Source organism: Pituophis catenifer, unplaced genomic scaffold, assembly GCF_029215685.1.
Source record: "Pituophis catenifer annectens isolate HBS135680 unplaced genomic scaffold, rPitCat1.0.hap2 SCAF_4, whole genome shotgun sequence".
Classification (NCBI taxonomy): Eukaryota; Metazoa; Chordata; class Lepidosauria; order Squamata; family Colubridae; genus Pituophis; species Pituophis catenifer.
In genome coordinates this window covers 1840498-1862273 of record NW_027256884.1, presented here as the reverse complement: position 1 = coordinate 1862273, position 21776 = coordinate 1840498, and the positions used below count along the sequence as shown (strand labels likewise).

The window sequence follows — 21776 nt, the reverse complement described above, 5'->3', positions numbered from 1 at the left end:
AGGGTGGCTTACAATGCGTTAAGCAATAGCCTTCATACTTTTGTATATTTATACAAAGTCAGCTTATTGCCCCCACAATCCAGGTCCTCATTTTACCTACCTTAGAAAGGATGGAAGGCTGAGTCAACCTTGAGCCTGGTGAGATTTGAACTTGCAGTAATTGCAGGCAGCTGGTGCTACTTAACAGCACTTTAGTCTGCTGCGCCACCAGGGATCTTCAAAGTTTACCATTATTTCTTAATAAAGAATTCTAATTCTATAGTCGTCCATCTCACAAAACCCAACTCTGGAATCAAACAACAGATTAATTAATGATCAAAACAACTAAAAAACCCGAATTCTTTAATTAATACGTTTCATGAATACATTTGAATGAAATGCATTAAATTAAATTGATTAATTAAAATGTTTTATGGATTAAACTTTAATTCATAACATTTTCTTTCATTAATTTAACTAATTAATTTCCAAAGCAACTGAAAGCACCAGCAAAATTAGCCAATGGACAGATTATAACAGAGTTGGAAGGGACCTTGTAGGTCATCTAGTCCAACCCCACCCCAAGGAAATTAAATTCTATTAAAGCGAAGCACAACACGTGCACCCTGGATGTGACTCATGCGGACCTGCCTGCTTTGCAGCCCATTAATACCCACAGCCTAAAATTGGCAACTTTATTCCTTTAAAAAAAAAAAAAAGATCCATGAGTTTAAAAAGCTTTGGCAGAAAGCTCCGCCTCCGCATGCGCAGCATTGGCTCCTCCCCCTTTTCCCCTCGCCCGGCCCTTCCTTTTGGGTCCACGCCCCGTCGTCGAACGTGCCGCCCCGGCAACGCGTTGGGGCGCCGAAGCCTTTTTTTTTTTTTGTGCTTTGACCCCGGCGAGGATCCGTCGCCTCTGGTCCGTCGCCAATAGCGGTCCGGGTGGCTGCCTTGGCTCTTTGCGGCCGGTGAAAAAGTGTCCGGCCTCGCCGCCGCCGCCATGAGCGACAAGGGGGAGCTGGATCTGACCGGCGCCAAGCAGAACACGGGGATGTGGCTGGTCAAGGTGAGCCTCGGGGGCCGGTGGAGGAGTGTCGGCCTTGGGGAAGGAGGTAGGGGACCGGGGAGGCTTCCCTTCCCCCTTTGGGGATGGGGGGGTTAAAAACGACCGTTCATCTGCGGAACTCCCCGCCACGGGACGGAGTAAAAGCTCCCCCCAGGAGGAGAGTTGGGCTCCTGAACGCGGGCGGGTCCTCCTAGTGGAGCCTCCATGGTCAGGAGCAATGCGCCTTAGGTGTAGGGGTGGGGGGGGTCCAAGGCTGATTTATTTAATTAATTTAATTTAATTAATTAAATTTATATGCCTTGATAAGCAAGCCTTGCTGGACCACCGGCTCCCCTTTTGCGTAGGGCTGGGGGTGAAGCTCGATAAAATGCAGAGTAGTCCTCGGCATACGAGCCCAAAATGCCCGTCGCTAAGCGAGATGGAGAGTTAAGTGAGCTTTTGCCCTGTTTTTACAACCTTTTTCGCCCACTGTCGTTAAGCGAATTGCCGCCGTTCAGTTAGGGACGCGGTCGTTAAGCGAATCTGGCTTCCCCGCCAGAAGGTCGCGAAATGTAACCCCAGGATGCTGCAACCGTCGTTAAGTGTGAGTCACATTGCCAAGTGTTTCGATTTCGATCACGTGACCGTAGGGATGCTGCCGCGGTCGTAAGTGTGAAAAAAAACCCAGTCACATGACTTTTTTTCCCAGCGCCGTTGCAACTTCAAACAGTCAACTAAATGAAAGGTAAACTCAACTTGTGAGTCACAATGGAGCCCAAGATTTCTGTTGCTTAAGCGAGACATTTGTTAAGTGTGCTTTGCTCCATTTTACGACCTTCCTTGCCACTGTCGTTAAGGGAATCGTTGCAGTTCTCATATAAGTAACAACATTGAACCTGGCTCCCCCATTAGCTTTGCTTGTCAGAAGGTCACAAAAAGGGGATTTTAATTATTTTGGCCTTCACTGAATACTGGGTAAGCCAGGATCTATTGGACCCTACGTTAAACCCTCATAAGATTCTTCTATTTCAGCTTTGCATGCTCTTAGCCATGATGCTGTAAGCTAATCAGCTTCTGTTTAGCAATTTGGGAAGGAAAAGTGAAACTCAGCATTCTCAACGATGTAAGGAAGGCTTCTAAAAAGTGGATTTCAGAGCAGTGATAAATAGCATCCTATTGCAAGGTATAGTATAGGTAGTCCACGACATACGACCACAATAGAGCCCAACACTTCTGTTGCTAAGTGAGACGTGGGTTAAGTGACTTTTGCCCCATGTTACAACCTCTCATGCCACAGTTGTGAAGTGAATGACTGCAGTTGATACGTTAAGTAACCCGGTTAAGTGAATATGGCTTCCCCATTGATTTTGCTTGTCAAAGGAAATCACATGACCTTGGACACAGTCATAAGTATGAATCAGTCGGAATTTTGATCACATGACCGTGGGGCTGCTACAAAGGTCGTAAGTGTGGGAAATGGTCATAAGTCACTTTTTTCAGTGCCGTTGTAACTTTGAATGCTCACTACATGAACTGTTGTAAGTTGAGGGCTACCTGTACAAGAAATCAGCATAGGTTTGTCCATTTCATCTTATTTTACTTTTTTGCAAGGATAGCTTTCTTAATAGCGGGAGTGCAATAGTCATAATATCTACTTGACTTCAGGAAAGAATTTGACAAAGAGATTGGACAGCCATTTGTCTGGATTGGGATAGGGTCTCCTGCTTGAGCAGAGGGTTGGACTAGAAGACCTCCAAAGTCCCTTTCAACTTTATGCTGTTATTGTTTCATTTTCCTGATTGTCCAGAACATACATACATACATACATACATACATACATACATACGTAAATATTGCTCGCTCAGCCTGTCGCATCTATTCAAGTAGGTTTTCTCAAAAGGAACCGATATACATTCTGATTATGAATATACTGTGGTTTCTTTTTGCACTGTACAAATATATAACCAATCTAAATTACTAGCAATTTTCATCAAGCAGAACAGGGGAACAAACCGTACAGAAGAAATGGCATAAAAGTTCTGGTCTGAGCCGAACATTAAAGCTGGAAAAAAGTAATCTTTTGGTGGTTCACTAACTCCAATTAAGCTTAATTAGGAAACATCTCTAATAGCTGCAGGAGATGGAAATCTGAAATCATACGGCTCTTTTTCATATTGGGAAAAATCATTTTCTGAAATGAGATTTCACCCGGGGTGGCTATATGTAATCTTTTTCAACACGTAGAATCTGCATTTCAGTTTTATGAAATATCTAAATCAGAATGGTTGGATTTCATTAGATTTATAAATCATTGGCTACAATCCTTCATTATTATGTTTATAGTAATAACGTAGAATAGAATAGAATTTTTTATTGGCCAAGTGTGATTGGACACACAAGGAATTTGTCTTGGTGTATATGCTCTCAGTGTACATAAAAGAAAAGATACATTCATCAATTATTATAAGGTACAATACTTAATGATAGTCATAGGGAAACAGTCAATATAAATCTTAAGGATACCAGCAACAAGGTTACAGTCATGTTGTATGTGCTAATATTCATAATTGTATGCACTAATCAGTATCTATAATGAGTTAATATTTAAGTATTAAGTATTTATAACTAATAATATTCTAGAAAACTTTCTTCGTATTTTAAATCCCTGGTTTATTTATTTACACATGCACCCACACCAATCTTTTTTCAGTGTTTCCTCTTGTATTTGTTACTGTATTTTTCTTTAGAGTAGTCCATAAAAGGGGAAAAACATAAGCAGACAGACCTCAACAGAAGTATCATTATTTGGTTTGCAGGAAAACAAAGGTGTAAATAAAACAGGGAAAAAGCAACATTTTGGCCACAAAATATCACATTGAATGTTTGGAGATTTCTGGAGCAAGAGAGATACAAATTGAATAAGTGGTTGTTTGGGATTCAACACTGGGAAGGATGTGTATCTCATGTGGACAGAATTAAGATTTTTCCTTCTCCCAGGATTGTTTTTAAGATGATAAAAAATGTGGGATTAGGCTTCAGATTTTTTTTCCAGACTTATTATTATTATTATTATTATTATTATTATTATTATTATTATTATTATTATTATTATTATTATTATTTATTGGTTAATCTTTAGTGAGATTCACAGCCTTTGAGGCTGGTTAATAGCTCAGCAGCTCGAGTCCTAACCAAGGACCTAGGAACTGTTAAGGTATCGTCGGAGGATGTAAGCTGTTCCGAGTAAGGTGGTTTTTTGTAGAGTCAAAATTTTCAAGTCCGGCAAATTTAGAATTTCTAAATAGCAGGGTAATCCTTTGGGTATTGCTCCGAGGGCTCCAATTACAATCGGGACAACACACGATTTCTTTTTCCACAGTCGCTCAACTTCAATTTGTAAGTCCCGGTACTTTGTGATTTTTTCTTGCTGCTTATCTTCAATCCGTGCATCACCAGGTATTGCAATGTCAATGAACCATACTTTTTTCTTTTCAACTCTTGTTATGTCAGGTGTGTTGTGGACCAAGTGCCTGTCAGTCTGAATCCTAAAGTCCCACAAGATCTTGAGTTTCTCATTCTCTAAAACTTTCTCAACCTGATGTTCCCAGTGGTTTTTGCTGTACTCAAATCCAAACTTCTGGCATATTATTATTATTATTATTATTATTATTATTATTATTATTATTATTATTATTTTATTAAATTTTTATACCGCCCTTCTCCTGCTGGACTCAGGGCGGTGAACAGCCAAGAATAAAAAACATCCAATACAAAATTTAAAATTATTAAAAGAATTAAACAAATTTTGGCCCAGATTTAAAACATCCCAACTAAAATCCGTTACAATTAAAATATCTGGGGGGGGGTTTACGCCAGCCCAGCTTGGTGAAATAGAAAAGTTTTGAGGGCACAGTGAAAAGAACGGAGATCTGGTATCCTACGTATCTCCGGGGGCAGGTCGTTCCAGAGGGCAGGTGCTGCCACAGAGAAGGCTCTCCCCCTGGGGGTCACCAGCCGACACTGCCTGGCTGACGGCACCCTGAGGAGTCCCTCTCTGTGGGAGCGTACTGGCCGGTGGGAGGCTATCGGTGGCAGAAGGCGGTCCTATAAGTACCCAGGCCCTGTGCCATGGAGCGCTTTAAAGGTGGTAACCAACACCTTGAAGCGCACCCGAAAGACCACCGGGAGCCAATGCAGCTCGCGCAGGAGGGGTGTCACATGGGAGCGGCCCATCGCTCTCATAATCCCCCGCGTGGCCGCATTCTGCACCAGTTGGAGCCTCCGGGTGCTCCTCAAGGGGAGCCCCATGTAGAGAGCATTGCAGTAGTCCAGGCGGGAAGTGACGAGGGCATGAGTGACCATATTTAACGAGTCCCGATCCAGAAAGGGACGCAACTGGCGAATCAGGCGAACCTGCTTTAATCCTAATATAAGACTGACATGGTATATATATGTGATTCCTGACTGCAAGGCTGAGGAATAGCACATTAATTTTCAGCAGTTGCAGTTCGAAAAAAACACTTTCCTTCAGGAACTTCTGTGCTGTTTTGGATTTAACAGGCCTCATTGATTTATTTTGACTTTTAGCTTTCAAAACGATGCCCTTTGCTGCTTTCTTCCTCCACCTTTTACTCAGCAGTCAGGAGGAAGGAAGTAGGCATGAAAAAGTAGCAGAAGAAGATGGCAAATACAGCAGTGAGTAGCCTCTTGTATCTCCGCTACCATGGTGTGTAAAGCTGCTGAACTGAGTTTGTGTCATGATGTGGTTAACATCGTATTATACTTAATAAAACTTGAACAGGTCAAAATTACATAGCTCCCAGGTCTGAGAATTAGGAAGAAGGTTTTTTTTTATGATTGAGATAATCCTTGGAGGCCAACTCTTTCCGAGCTTCTGATGTCTTCCTTGGCAAGACAATCTTAGCTAAGTGTAGGTGGATAGGAGGGCTCCTTGGTGCTCTCTGAGCTTGATTGTTTTCTTGCAGACGTTTCATTACCCAACTATGGTGACAGGAAGGGCATCCGGCCAGTAAACACTCAGCACCGTTCAGTTCCCCAGATTATGGGGTCGTTAAAAGAGGATGATTTCATTACTTAACTAGCTATCATCACTGCTAGCACTGCCCTAGCACTGATGATGTTACCTAGTTGGGTAATGGAATGTCTTCAAGCTCACAGAGCACTAAGGACCCCTCATTTCAGCCCTGAGCTACAAATGTTCTCCTTTATTAGGTGGACCTACCACTTGTTATGCTTCCAAGACCAACCTTAAGTCATCCACTGGTTGGCAATAATTTTGAAGACTGATGTGACCTTACATAAAGTCTTGGAAGTTGGTCCAGAAGATGCGGCTAGCAAGGACCAGGTTACTTGTTGGAGCTCTTGTTCTCTTACAACCACTAGAGTTGGCTTACTCCATATTCCATCCATCAGGTCATCTAGTGGGACCTGAGAGTCATGCCTTCTCTTTGAGGCTGCTCTGTGGAACAGCTTTCCTCCAGCCTTCCTGATGACCTGAGGCATTCGAGACCTGAAGGTTCTTACAGGTATTGAGATGAGAAGGTTAAATGAGCCCCTTGCTTTGATCGTTGTGTTTAGTGACTGAGGAGGAGTGGGGGGTTTTTTCCACCCCAGCCATGTATAACAGAATTACAGGGACCCTGGAGGTCTTCTAGTCTAACCCCCTGCTCAAGCAGGAGATCCTATACTATTTCAGACAAATGCTTGTCCAATCTCTTCTTGAAAACCTCCAGTGTTGGAGCATTTACAACTTCTGCAGGCAAGTTGTCCCACTGGTTAATTATTCTCAATGTCAGGAAGTTTCTCCTTAGTTCTAGGTTGCTTCTCTCCTTGATTAGTTTCCATCAGGGTGGATTTGATTTAAATCGAGTTGATTTAAATCACAATTTAAATCACTAGTAAAAAGGCTTGATTTAAATCAACTCGATTTAAATCATAATTTTTAAAGAGCAGCTGTCATCTCTGCTACTCCTTTGACCCGCTGTTGACTCACCGATAGTCCCAGTGTTGCAGAATATACAGCCTCATGCTCCATAACTAAGCTCCATTTCATGCTGAATAAACTAGATTATTTATGTATCTTAAATAGAAAACTATCTTACGATAGATTTTTACCCCAAAAGATTTTTAATAAAATAAATTCGATAAAAATCAAAAAAATCCGTTTTAAATAAAAAAAAATCCGATTTAAATCAAAACAATCTGATTTTTTTGATTTTTTTTTTTTTAATCATTGATTTTTATCGACCCTGATCCATCATTTCTTGTCCTGCCTTCAGGTGCTTTGGAGAATAGCTTGACTCCCTCTTCTTTGGGGCAACCCCTGAGATATTGGAAGACTGCTATCATGTCCCCCCGAGCCCTTCTTTTCATTAAACTAGATATACGCAGTTCCTGCAACCGTTCTTTGTATGGGTATATTATAGTGTGGCTTGTGTTGTGTATTGATTTTATTCAACAAAGTTAATTGCGGTTTCAGTTTTAATCTTAGCATGGGGGTCAACCTATTCCCCCAAGGTCCTTTCCAAGTCTGTTATTCTGTTCTAATCTGATTTTCCAGCTAATTGCTCTGAAGATTCCTCAGCTTTCTCTGTTCTTTGTCTTCTTTTTTTCCCCAGTTGCTTGTTTGTTTGATAGATTGTCTTATTGGTTTTCCTTTACATATCATTCTGGGCTCCCTTATAAGGAAGAGCACTAGGCAGATGAATCATACGGTGACAGTTTTATAACATTCTGCTTGGTACAGTTCAGCTTGAAATTCTGCAACAAGGGAGCTACTAAATTATTATACAGCTGGTGGGGGGGAAAATAGAGGTTGATTATTTGTTTCTTTTTTCTTTAACAACCATCAAGAGCTTCCTCTCCTGTCAGTTTATAGTAGAAGCTTTTTCTAGTTGGTGCTTCTGCTTCTTAACTGTTCTTTGTCTCCTCCAAAATCTGAGGGGAAAAAAAATCTTCTTTTTGTTATTATTACTCTACAGGTAGTCCTTGACTTATGACCACAATTGAGCCCAAAATTTCTGCTAAGCAAGATAGTTGTTAAGTGAACTTTGTACCATTTTTACGACCTATCTTGCCCCCGTTGTTAAGTGAATCATGGCAGATGTTAACAGTAATTAACATCTTCCCCCTTGACTTTGCTCCAGGAGGTCGCAAAAGGGGACACTGCCACCGTCATAAATCTGAGTCAGTTGCCAGGCGTCTGAATTTTGATCAGGTGGCTGTAGGGATGCTGCAGTGGTCATAAGTGTGAAAAACTGATATAAGTCCCCTTTTTCAGTGCCGAAACGGTCACTAAACAAACTGTTGTAAGTCGAGTAGAACATGCTGTTTTGGGGAACCTTGAGTGATCCAGCTAGAGAATTGGATTTGTGCTGTTATTAATTCCATTTTTCTTGCATGACTTGTGTTAGAAGTCTCAGCCTTTTGCTATAAACATTCCTAGTGCAAGAGGAGAGACACTAATACTACCTTGCAAGCAAGAGCAGAAATCAATGTTAACTTAATACAGCAACCGATCGTTCTGCTTTATTTGCCCCAATGAAGACAGCGTGCTTTATAAACTTGCTGGAGAAAAGAAGATAGTGTTAGAGTCAAATAATTCTATTACGATGTTTCACTGCTGCTGTCTGAACTCATGCCTTCCCTGGCTGGCTACTATCAGAAATCTGATTTTTCTAAAAAAAAAAAAAAAAATTAGCACCCTGTGGCATTCGGTTGACTTTGTCGAAGCTGGGAAGCTAAGCAAGGGAAAGAAACGTGTCGGAAATATTACGGGAATATATATTATGGGAATATTATGAATGTTGGAACTGTAAGTGCCTTCCATTGAGGACCTGTCTACTGCATGAGTCAAAAAGAGGGCTGTGAAAATATCTACAGACCCCTCGCATCCTGGACATAAACTGTTTCAACTCCTACCTTCAAAAGGACGCTATAGAGCACTGCACACCAGAACAACTAGACACAAGGACAGTTTTTTCCCTGAACACCATCACACTGCTAAACAAATAATTCCCTCAACACTGTCAAAGTATTCACTAAGTCTGCATTACTATTAATCTTCTCTTCCTTCCTAGTACCTATTTCTTCCCACTTATGACTGCATTACTTTAACTTTGTTGCTTGTATCCTTACGATTTATGGTGATATTGATTGTTTCCTAGTATGATTCGATTGCTTATTTGTTCCCTATGACTATCATTAAGCGTTGTACCTTATGATTCTTGACAAATGTATCTTTTCTTTTATTTACACTGAGAGCATATGCACCAAGACAAATTCCTTGTGTGTCCAATCACACTTGGCCAATAAACCTATTCTATTCTATTCTATTCTATTCTATTCTATTCTATTCTATTCTATTCTATTCTATTCTATTCTATTCTATTCTATTCTATTCTACTCTACTCTACTCTACTCTACTCTACTCTACTCTACTCTATTCTCAAGTAAAGAAAGAACTTTTTAATCATCTATGGTGGACATGCGATAAAGCAAAACAAATATTTGGAGTATGATTTACTTGTTAATACAGAAAATTTTGAAAATGGAGATAAAGATGAAACCAGAACTTTTCCTTTTGGGCCTAATGGAAAAAGAACTGGAGAAAAAAATTGGAACTTGTTATTATATATATTGACAGCAGCAAGACTGTTGTATGTGCAAAAATGGAAGGACAGTCCAATTCCTAGCATGGACGAAGGGCTGCAGAAGTTGATGGAGTTTGGCGGAAATGGCAAAGCTGGCCACTTTGATTAAAGAAAAGAACATAAGTACTCTCGCTTCCACATGGAGACAAAGCTTCTGAACTTCGTGCTTGATGTGGAAAAGAATGAAACGTTGATTTTGAGTTTTACCGAGCAGATTGTTAAATCTTTACAGAAACGGCTGGTTCATATTATTGTGAAAGAGGAAAAAGTTGTGATTTGATGTTAATGCTTTATTTTACTGCAACAGTGAGAGTCGGAATGTTTCTATTTCTTTCTTTCTTTTCCTTACCCTTCCTCACTTCTCTTCCCCCTCTCCCCACCCCCTGCTTTTCTATTTACTTTTGTATTTTACAATATTTTATCTGTATATATAAAAGCAAGAACCACTCATGCCGTAATCATGAAATCTCCAGAACTGCAAAGCCTACAAACTTGAAATTTGCCACGTATGTTCCTCTTGGCTTCTAGGTGCTCATTAAGAAAGGATTTTTCTAAATGACCATCAGAGCATTAGTATTTCCTATATTATTATTAACATGCTCTGATGCTAAGGAGTTCTACTCCACCTCAAAAGAAATCTGTTCCAAATGGAAAACGCAAGCAGAGGAGAGGAGTTTCACTTTCAGTTTTACTTTCACAGCAGCAAGCAGCTTTACTATAGAACAGCTGAGCTAAGCCACGCCCAGCCTCCTTCCTGTCTCCTTCTTGCTCACACAGCAAATACTGTTTGAGTTTCCAAACACCCCTCAACTCTCTCACACACTGACAGGATGCTAGCCAGATGTATACCAATGGATGCTGCAGGCTGGGACATTCTACTCCCCTCCCCCTCTGTTCCAACTGCCAGTTGCATTATATTAACACATACTGATGTTACGGAGTTACACATTCTACATTAAGTTTCAGACTGCAGGTGTCAATTTATCAAGCCGGAGCACATAGTTTCGTAGCAAAGCATGGGCTAGTAAAGCTAGTAACTCAATAAAAATGTGAAACTGAAAAAAAAGAAAGAAAGAAATATTACGGGAGGACTAGAACGCAGGAAGGAAGAGTCAGATTTACCCAACAAGAAAATGAGAGCCTTTTTTTGGCCCGAGTGGGAAGAGACAAAATAATCTGGATTTGGGTTTTCATACCTTCTGTTTTTATCTCTACGGCACTGAGAAGTTTGTAACTTAAAAACTGATCGAGCTGTTTATAAGCAGCAGTAGGGAAAGATCGTTTTTCGGGAGACATTTTCCCTTTACCGAGGCCGGTCGCTCAATAACCTGCCTGGGTCTTAAGACAGCAATTCAGGCCCAGATACGTCTCAGTAGCTACCTGGAGGTGGTGCAGACTCTGCTCGCTTTGGAGAGGTGGTTAAAAGGTGGACTTTCCAATCAGACAGGGAGAAAACATTTAAACACGCTGTGCTTGGGTTAGTCTGACTTGCACAACCAAGCCCCCACCCAAACAGAGCACACCCCCATCCAATCAGAGCACAGCCAACCCCCCATCCAATCAGAGCACAGCCAAGCCCCCAACCAATCAGAACACACCTCCACCCAATCAGAACACAGTCAAGCTCCCACCCAATCAGTTCACACCCCCACTGGCAGTTAAAAGGAAGAAACAGCTGCGATCACACACATTGCTCCTAGAAGCACGAAGCCGAAGACACCAGCCTGAAGATGACGAATGAGACTTCGTCGAAACGTCACCAAGAAACCTCCAATTTTACGCGGGAGAAAACCCGAAAAACCAAAGACCTACATACAAACACCCGCGAAAATCTCAGAAAACATATGCATATACATACATACATACATACACACACACACACACACACACGTACCATGTTTTCCCAAAAATAAGACCCTGTCTTATATTTTTTTGAACCCTGATATAAGCGCTTGGCCTTATTGCCATGTGCTCAAAAGCCCAATTGGGCTTATTATCAGGGGAATGTCTTATTTTGGGGGAAAGAGAGTATATATATATATATATATACACACATATATGTTTGTGTGTATATTTGTGTGAGTGTAGATAGATGATAGATGACAGATGATAGATAGATGATAGATATAGATACAAGATAGATACATAGATACATAGATAGATACATTGATCGATCGATAAATAGATATAAAAGATTCAGTGAGACATTGTCTGCAATGGGCATTGTTTTTGATAGAAACCAAAAATAAATGTCAGTTTCTGCTAAAAAAAAAACCCATCGTATATTGCCATCATGTTACTGCAGGATGCTGCCAATGGCAATCAATGCAGACCAGTTGCCAAATGCCCAAAATGCAATCACATGACTACGGGGAGGGGGCGTGGCTAGCCATCGAAACTTCAAATCAGGATTTAGTCCAATTTTGGGGGTCTGTTGTAACTTTGAACAGTTGCTAAGTGACTGGCTGGACTAAGACGACTATATGGACATGTAACTATGTCTTTACTAATAGCTTTTATTTGGAGTGGCACATCCTATCTGATTGTTGCATGTATAAGAGGGTGAGGGACAGGTGCCTCGGTCTATATAGTAAATAAATGACCCATTGGGAATCCCCATATCAAAACAACTTACCTTATGTGCGGCCAGAATTTGAAAACAACATTTAATACGGCTCAGTACTTGAGCAAAATGGTTTCGTTGAGATCGGCATATGTGGGACTGATTGGGGTAGATTGTAGGGGTGACACCAAAATGTAATTTTGTTTTATTTAATTTATCCCTATATTAAATTATTGTATTTTATTCCAATCTCATTTTAAAGTGTATTCCACTTTCATTTTCAATCGTATTTTATTCTCATTTTATTTTCAACTGTGTTTTATTCCAGTTTCACTTTCAATTATATTTTATTCCAATTCTATTTTAAATTGTATTTAGGAATAATTTGTGTCTGGGACCCTGCACTTTGATTTCATTTCATTTCATTTTATTAAATTTGTATACCGCCCTACTCCCGAAGGACTCAGGGCGGTGAACAGCCATAAAATAAAACATATAAATACAAAATTTAAAATAGAGATAAAACAAATTAAATAAATTTGGCTGAACCATTTTAAAACCCCAGTAATTAGCCCATGGGCTAATCAATAAAGTAAACTAACTAACTGTGACATTCAATAGCTTTTATTGTAGGCCTTTGGCTTCCCAAAGCTGCTTTTAAAATTCTGAAATGACATAACGGGTGTCTTAGCAAATACTAAATTGCCCTGCTTTGAAAACCACTTATTTCTCTGTTAGCGACGAGACCTTGAGATGCTCATGGATCGATTGTGTCCCATCAAATCATCTTCAACTCCTGGTGACCACATAGAATGATTTTTCTCCATGTTCTTTCAGGCCTACAGTACATCGATCGCCATTGTAACTAACTCCATCCACCTCCTTGGTGCTGGTTTATTCCCAATGTATTGCTATTTGTTGCAGATTTTTCTTGATCATTTTTTTTTTCTTCTCTATTTCTTTTAGGTCCCAAAATACCTGTCTCAGCAATGGAATAAAGCTTTAGGAAGAGGCGAAGTAGGAAAGCTAAGGATTGCCAAGTAAGAAAGTTCATATTTTACATATTCCAGAAAGTGGGTAGCCTCTAAGGGCTCTTTGGGGAGGGGAGCTCCAGAATTTTAAGGCTCGAAATGATAGTTAATCGGCTGCAAAATGTAAGGCATCTGTTTTGCTTCACAACTTAGCAAAGCCAAACCACAATAACATGAAGAGGGGGCACATCTTTGGCCCTCCCATAAAAATAGTATCAAACTGCATAGAAATTTGAACATCTTTTGGGAATATATTACTTGTGTTGTCGTTATTAGAAAAAAATTAGCCCTAAAATAACATTGTTTGTTTCTTTTACAGAAATCAAGGAAGAACAGAAGTAAGTAACAGATTAATGTTTATCCTTACGCATGCCCGTATTTTGATATAGAATTATCCCAAATCATTACAGCCTTTCCTCTTAAAATTTTATTTGCTTTTGCTTAGCCTCTTAGTGGTCTCTCGTATAAATCTGGGCCCATCCTAGATTTGTCATGTTTTGAACCCAGAACTTTCGTAAAACAATGCACAAGGCAATCTTAAAAAAAAAAGAAAAAGAAAAAGATGAAAGCCAATTTTCTAAATGTTGGAAGCAAAATAATTAAAAAAAAATAACAGATGCTTTCTTTATAAAGGAAGCCAATATTTTGGAGTAACAATTGTGTTATCATATGCTTTCTTGTTGGACGTCGTAATTTGATTACTCACCGTATCCCAAGGAAAGGGATGGGCTAGAAATAGCTTTTGCAAAATAGTAAACAGAATAAAATGATGGTTTCTTTAGCTCAGGCTTTTATTTTATTTCCTGGATAGGGAAATGGAGGGAAAGGAAGAGCTAAGCAAAAAAAAAAAAAAAAGAATAATTTTCAAGCCAAGGTTCAATTCAGAAGGGGGCTTTAAAGGCTAATAGGGCCGAGAGAGCAAATGATCACGCCAAGAGAGAGAAACTGAATTTCCATACATATTAACTCTGACACAGCGGGCCATCTTCAATCTGCCACTCTGGACTGAAATAAATCAGAATGAATTACACGGCAATCAAATTCTGTGCTTATATATATATGTATCTTATATAATATGCATTTTTTGAGGGGCTCTGGAGGTGGCTCTTTAGCCATAAAATAAAGGATTGTTTTTGGAGGCATTTGACTTGAAATTCTAGTCATGTCAAGAAGAGCAACTAGGATGATTAAAGGTCTGGAGGTTAAAACATACGAAGGATGGTTGGAGGAAGTGGGTTTGGCCAGCCTAGAGAAAATAAGGACTAGGGAGGACAAGATTGCAGGATTCCAGTATTTGAGGGGCTGCCACAAAGAGGAGGGGGGCAAATTATTATCCAAAGCACCAGAAGGCAAGATAAGAAGCAATGGATGGAAACTAATCAAGGAGAGAAGCAACCTGGAATTAAAGAGAAACTTCTTAGAAGTGAGGACAATTAACCAGTGGAACAGCTTGCCACCAGAAGTTATGGGTGCTCCATCACTGGAGGTTTTTAAGAAGAGAATGGACAGCCACCTGTCTGAAATGGTATACGTTCTCCTGCTTGAACAGGGGGCTGGACTAGAAGACCTCCAAGGTCCCTCCCAGCCCTATTCTGAGTCATGTCTCCCTTCTGGCTGCGTGTGACATAGCTGTGGATTATCCCTTAAATTGTGTGGGATAGTTCATGCCCTCTTCGAAATATATTTTTAGAGAAGATGGTACAGGCAGTCCTTGGCTTACGAGCACAATTGTGCCTGAAATTTACGTTGCTAAGCCTGACATTTGTTAAGTCAGTTTTGCCCCGTTTTACGACTTTTCTTGCCAACCGTCGTTAAGTGAATCACCACAGTTGATAAAGTAGTAACCTGGTTGTTAAGTGAATCTGGCTTCCTCGTTGATTTTTGCTTGTCGGAAGGTCGCAAAAAGGGACCACGTGGCCCTGGGACACTGCAACTGTCATAAGTACAAGTCAGTTGCCAAGCCTCTGAATTTTGATCGCGTGATCACGGGGATGCTGCCAAGGTCATAAGTGAGAAAAACGGTCATATGCCTCTTTTTTCCCCCCACTGTTGTCGTAACCAATGGTCACTATAGGAACCGTTGAGGACTAGCTGTCGATCCCCATCGCCAAGCATCCCAATTTTGATCCTATGACCATGGACGATGTCGCAACAGTCATAATGTTGACTGACTTTGTCCCTGGGAATTCATGGCATTCCCACACAGAAAAGTCCAGGCAATAATCCTTCCAAGGGTTAACTGACCGGGAGCTTGCCAGGCTGGGAGCTTCCAGCCACAAAGCTGTAAATCAAACACTCTCAAGCAGGCTCTGAGACACGAATTACGATGCATAAATCCAAACGGTTGTTTCCACTTCCCTTTTAGCTTCTATTTATTCCCCAGCCAGGGAGGGGCCATTCAGTGTCCACGTGTGCTTCGTTGTTCTCCTCTCCTGACAGCTCTGCGCATAAGTGCATCTGGAACAGGTCCCAGCTGTTCTTCTTCCCACTTATCTCCAACTCCGAAGGCAGCTGGGAAATGTCAGACGGCCCTGGCTCTCTCTCTGCGTCTGACACAGAGCATCCATCAGAGCCTTCCCCAGACTCTAGGACGGGCCCAGGTTCCTCCCCAACCTCCTCATCCTCCGAGTCTGCCACCACCTCTGCTGGCAGCTGGCAGGCGACAACACACACGTCTGAAAAACATTAGCTAAATCACTTTGTCCCGTGCCATTGTAACTGAATGGTCACCAAATGAATGGCTGTAACTCAACGACTTACCTGTATTGCACCGTAGCCAGGGGTGAAATGCTTCCGGTTCGGACCGGATCGCCCAATCCGGTAGCGATGGCGGCGGGTGGTTCGGACCGGTAGCAAAAATCCCTGCGTGCTCCCCCCCCCCATGCCCAGCTGAGCCGCATGATCATCAGAGGCTGTTTTTTTTTTAGTTTTAAAAGCATTTTTTCTATAACCTCTTCGGCTGAAAAAATGCTTTTAAAAGTTAAAAAAAAAGCCTCTGATGATCGCGCGGCTCAGCTGGGATGTCAGAGAAGCATTTTTTCTACAACCTCTTCAGCCAAAGAGATTGTAGAAAAAAAAGTGCTTTTAAAAGCCTCTGATGATCCCAGCTGAGTTGCCTGATCGTCAGAGGCTTTTAAAAGCATTTTTTTACAACCTAACGAAGAGATTGTAGAAAAAATGCTTTTAAAAGTTTTTTTTAAAAAAAAAGTTGGCCACACCCACACAGTCACATTAACGCCCCCCCCATCAAGCCACGCCCACAGAACCGGTAGTAACACATTTTACATTTCACCACTGACGGTGGTGTTTGCACCCACGTGTTGATTTGATGAGATGCTGTTAAGATTTGGACTCTCCTTTGGAGGGAAACGACCAAAATGGTCTCCCACCCGCTTCCTGGCCAAATCTTGCCAGCCCCCCCCCTCCCCCAATCAAGCCTTTTCTTGCTCATAAATATTAAATGCCGTTTCTGTTTCTTAAGGTCTCCTTCACCTTGAACGAAGATCTCGCCAACATCGACGACATCGGTGGGAAGGCAACGTCCATCAGTGCTCCGAGAGACCACCCGTTCCTTTTGCAAAATGTGGGAGGGCAGACCCTCACTGTCTTCACTGAGAGCTCTGGAGGTAAGAGGGACGGCAGAGCCCCTAAGCTTGCAAAATGGCGGATAATGCTGTAACAGAATTGAAGTCCAGCTCCCAGCTTTTGAGATGCTCTTCACTGTCTTAGAGGGTTAATTTGATTTTGCAACCAGGTTTCGGGCATCCTGTGCTGGAGGGTCATAGTTAAAGGTGAAAGAATCAACGAGCCTAGTGGACAACCATTTAAACATGAGCCAGCCGTGTGCAGCAGCTGCCAAAAATGCCAACCCAGTTCTGGGCTGCATAAACAGGGATAGAATCAAGATCACGTGAAGGGTTAATACCACTTTATAAGGCCTTGGTAAGGCCACACATGGAATATTGCATCCAGTTTGGTCGCCACAATGTAAAAAAGATGTTGAGACTCTAGAAAGAGTACAGAGAAGAGCAACAAAGATGATTAGGGGACTGGAGGATAAAATATATGAAGAATGGTTGCGGGAGCTGGGTAGGTCTAGTTGGATGAAAAGAAGGACTAGGGGAGACATGATGGAAGTCTTCGAATATCTGAGGGGCTGCCCCAAAGGAGAGGGAGTCAAGCTATTCTCCAAAGCACCTGAAGGCAGGACAAGAAGCAATGGATGGAAACGCATCAAGGAGAGAAGCAACCTGGAACTAAGGAGAAATTTCCTGACAGTGAGAACAATTAACCGGTGGAACTGCTTGCCTCCAGAAGTTGTGAATGCTCCAACACTGAAAGTTTTTAAGAAGATGTTGGACAACCAGTTGTCTGAAATGATATAGGGTTTCTGTTCTGTTCTGTTGTGTTCTATTCCACTCTACCCTACCCTACCCTACTCTACTCTACTCTACTCTACTCTACTCTACTCTACTCTACTCTACTCTACTCTACTCTAGTTTACTCCACTCTAGATACTCTACATCTATTCTATTCCATTCCACTCCACTCCACTCCACTCACCCTTACTCCTATTCCTATTGAGAATTTCCATAAATTTCTAGGCACGCGTTAGTCTTAAGCAGAAGGTTTCATACTCAGAGCTTTAGTTTCTCCCACATTTAATCAACTGGTGCTCTTGAAATCTGATTTGAAGCTATCCAGATATCTTATGTTGAAAATCTTGACTAGAGTTCATCCAATATAATTCAGCTGGAAAATCCAGTTTATTGAGCTGCTCTCAAGTTTATATTCCCTTTCCTTCCTTCCTTCCTTCCTTCCTTCCTTCCTTCCTTCCTTCCTTCCTTCCTTCCTTCCTTCCCTCCTTCCTTCCTATCTCTAAAACCCAGCCTGAGTTCATGGAAGCTGAGAGGCCTCTATGATGAGCCTAGTTCAGAATGCTTGGCAGATATTTTGTAGGCTGGTGGAAACCAAATCTGACTTTGGGTTCCATGCGAGGTTCTCAGCAAATTTATGGGATTGTTGATTTGTCTACCTCCTCTGGGCAGTTGAAATCACACCACCATTCAAGGTGGCTCCTCCGTACAATTCTGCTCCTAGGAAGGGCTTGATGAAGCAAAAATCTCTTGGGCCACCAGTCCTTCATGTCACTTGATTAGTGAGGAAGAGGAGGAGAAGGCTGGGTGGCATTTGCTGGGAGTTCTCCCATGTTGCTGAAGCCCCCCCAAGCTTCACGCTGCTCGTAACACGTTTTTTCCGTAAGGAATTCAGCATTCTCTCTCTCTCTCTCTCCCTCCTCCCCTTTCTTCCTCCCTGTGTTTGGATTGTCAATGTTTCAGGGCTGTCAGTTACTGAATTATTATTTCTAACAGTAACAGAGTTGGAAGGGACCTTGGAGGTCATTTAGTCCAACCCCTTGCTCACGCACGAGACCTGTACAATTTGCTTTATGTATTCTAATGGTTTTAATCTATTATAATCTGGGACAGGTTTCTCAGAATGCAAAGTGTTACGAAAAAATTACGAAGCAGTTTCATATTTTTAATGCCGGAATGGAATTCTTTTTCAAAAGCTCGGAGAGTTGGCTGGTTGAGAGAGAGAGAGAGAGAGAGGGAGAGGCCCAGTTATTATCTTTGCTTGGCTATTTGGTTGTTTATGCATGAAATAGAAACCATGTTTTCGTTCTGTGAAAATCACCGTATGTACATCACCAGTTGCCATGCAACGGTGCAATTTTGGTTTCCCATTATATTGCCTTTAAGGCTGCTCCATTTCTATGTTTTGGGAATATATTTCAATATTAAGCAGACACCCTGGGCAAACTGTGCATTTTTTTCCCCCAAATAGAGAGTTACAGTATAATCTGGTATTTAATCTGCAATAAAACTGACATGTTTCGCTGCTGAACAACATAGCTTGATGAGTCAAAGGTTTAGAAACACTGAATAGAATGCAGCTAGTCCTCAACTTACAACAATTCACTTAGTGACCATTTGAAGTAACAATGGCACTGAGAAAAGTGACTTACGGCCATTTTTCACATTTATGACCATTGCAGCATCCCCCATGATCAAGTCAAAATTCAGATGCGTGGCAATGTATTTTGGCTTGTATTTAAGACGGTTGCAGTGTCTCGGGGTCACGCAATCCTTCTGAGGTCGGTAAAATAAGGAACCGGATTGTTGGGGACAAGACGCTGACTCTGCAGACTGCTTAGAGAGGGCTGTAAAAGCACTATGAAGTGGTATATAAGTCTAAATGCTAATGCTATTGCTATAAAAAACATTCCCACTTCCAGGAGTTCGATCCTGACCAGCTCAAGGTTGACGCAGCCTTCCATCCTTCCGAGGTGGGTAAAATGAGGACCCAGATTGCTGGGGGCGCTGACTCTGCACACCGCTTAGGGAGGGCTAGTAAAAACAGTATGAAGCGGTATATAAGTCTTGTGCTAAGTGCTATACCTACATGCTTCTGCATTATAACCAGAAGCATGTAGGTATAACACTTAGACTAGCTCAGGGATCTGCAACCTTAAGCACTGAAAAGAGCCATTTGGATCTCTTTTCCACAGAAAAAAAAAAACACCGGGAGCCACAAAAACCTTCCCGTGCCTGACTATTTCTTGAGCAGCCACAAAACTAGCATATATAGTTGAATTAAAGATTCTGTTTTCTTCTGAAACTTTTCTTTTCTTGGATTTATCCATGGTTGGCCTACCAGGAGTTGAAAAGCTCAATAAATTGCATGCTGGCAGGTGTCGCACACTGGCGGTTGTGATGCATATTTTGAGTGAAAGGGAGCCGTAGCAGAGGGGTGAAAGAGCCACATGCGGCTCCAGAGCCGCAGGTTGCTGACCCCTGCACTAGCTGTAGGAGGTGGAGTGGCAGAAATGGGAGGTGGAGTGAAAAGAGGGCTCAGCCTGGAATCCCTACGTAGCCACAAGCAAAACTAAGTCCAACTTCCCGTGAATTCAGTTGATCCTTATCTAACTCCAAGCAGGTGCTAACCATTCGCTGAGAAGATTCCTATGCATAAAAGTCTGTAGAGATTCTCAGTCACCCAGGTCATGTTGTTTTTTCTTTCGAAGACATTTCGCTTCTCATCTGAGAAGCTTCTTCAGCTCTGACAGGAGAGTGAACAGGATAATCCTTCCATTCCCCACCATTCTGTCAGAGCTGAAGAAGCTTCTCGGATGAGAAGCGAAACGTCTTCAAAAGAAAACCAAGAAAGTCCAATTGCCTCCAGAAAAAAGCACCTTTGGGATTTCTGTGCCTTAGGTATCTTAGCAATAAATCAGCCTATTTGCACCTTCATTTGCTTTACTTTATTGTCATTGCACCTCATGCAATGAAATTAAATGCCATCTTCAGTGTACATTGTAATTATAATAATAAAACACGAAAACACATCCTTCACATTCTGTACAATTGGATTGAAAACCCCTGATATTGCATTAATATTGCACTATACCTGTGATGGCGAACCTATGGCACGCATGCCACAGGTGGCACACGGAGCCATGTCACCTGACACGCCAGCTCAGCCTCTCTAGGAGTCTCTGGAGGCTGGGGACAACAAAAAATGTCAATTCCTGTCCAACCAACGAGCCGTTTCAGGCCTCCGAGGGGGTGGGGAAGGCTGTTTTTGCCCTCCCCAGATGCATAGAGAGGATCTGGAGCCAGGTGAGAAAGAAAAACGGGCCTACCGGGCCATTGTGTGCCAGGAGCAGGGGGCAGGAAGGGGGGGTCATGCATGCATGCGCAGGGTGGGGCGCATAGAATTATGGGTACGTGCATGCTCGCAAACCTCCCCCGCCCCCCCTTCCTGGCACGCGATGGCAAAAAGGTTAGCCATCACTGCACTATACCGTAGAATCCAATATAGTTACTGCCCTGGGATAGAAGCTGTTTTTCAGCCTCTTTGTCCTTGTTTTTATTGTCCTGTACCGTCTGCCAGATGGTAACAGTTCAAAAAAAGTGTGAGATCCAGGATGAGATGGATCTTGAAGAACATTTTGAACTTTTTTAAGGCAGCGGGAGTTATAAAGCTCTTCCAAAGAGGGGAGAGAGCAACCAGTGATCCCCTGAGCAATGACGTTGACCCTCTGGAGCGCTGTCCTATCGGCCACTGTGCAATTCCCACGTGTACCCAGCTTTTCGTACCCGAGACTGGCCCAACGAATAGTCTTTTAGGTATACATAGGCGCTCCTGTTTCCTCTGCAAAACCACATTCGCTGCTTCCCTGCTGTATTAGCCACCGAGATTGAAACCTTTGAGAAAAATATACACCTACTACGTGTTTAAAAATAACACAGCCACAACCTCTGGCTTGTGCCCACAGCACCTCCCTACTGTGAAAAAAAGGAATATGTATTGAAATGTGATCTCTCTTATTGGCGTTCTTTCCATCTACCACCTCTGCACCGCCTCCCTCTCGGTAGGCTCACCTTCGTGGGTTGACAACACACGATCGGAGATGACTGCAT

General features: G+C 42.0%; 1 protein-coding gene across 2 annotated transcripts in view; it reads left to right on the top strand.

The window, feature by feature from the left end:
• The first annotated feature begins 891 nt into the window (after positions 1-891).
• Positions 892-21776, top strand: part of GTF2F2 (general transcription factor IIF subunit 2) — a 66383-nt gene continuing 45498 nt past the window's right edge. For both annotated transcript variants that reach the window (XM_070942968.1, XM_070942967.1), the window contains exons 1-4: positions 892-1045; positions 13226-13299; positions 13610-13628; positions 16772-16916. In XM_070942968.1, the coding sequence (XP_070799069.1) occupies positions 980-1045; positions 13226-13299; positions 13610-13628; positions 16772-16916 (304 nt within the window). In that variant the 5' untranslated portion in view covers positions 892-979. The remainder of the gene's footprint in view (positions 1046-13225; positions 13300-13609; positions 13629-16771; positions 16917-21776) is intronic.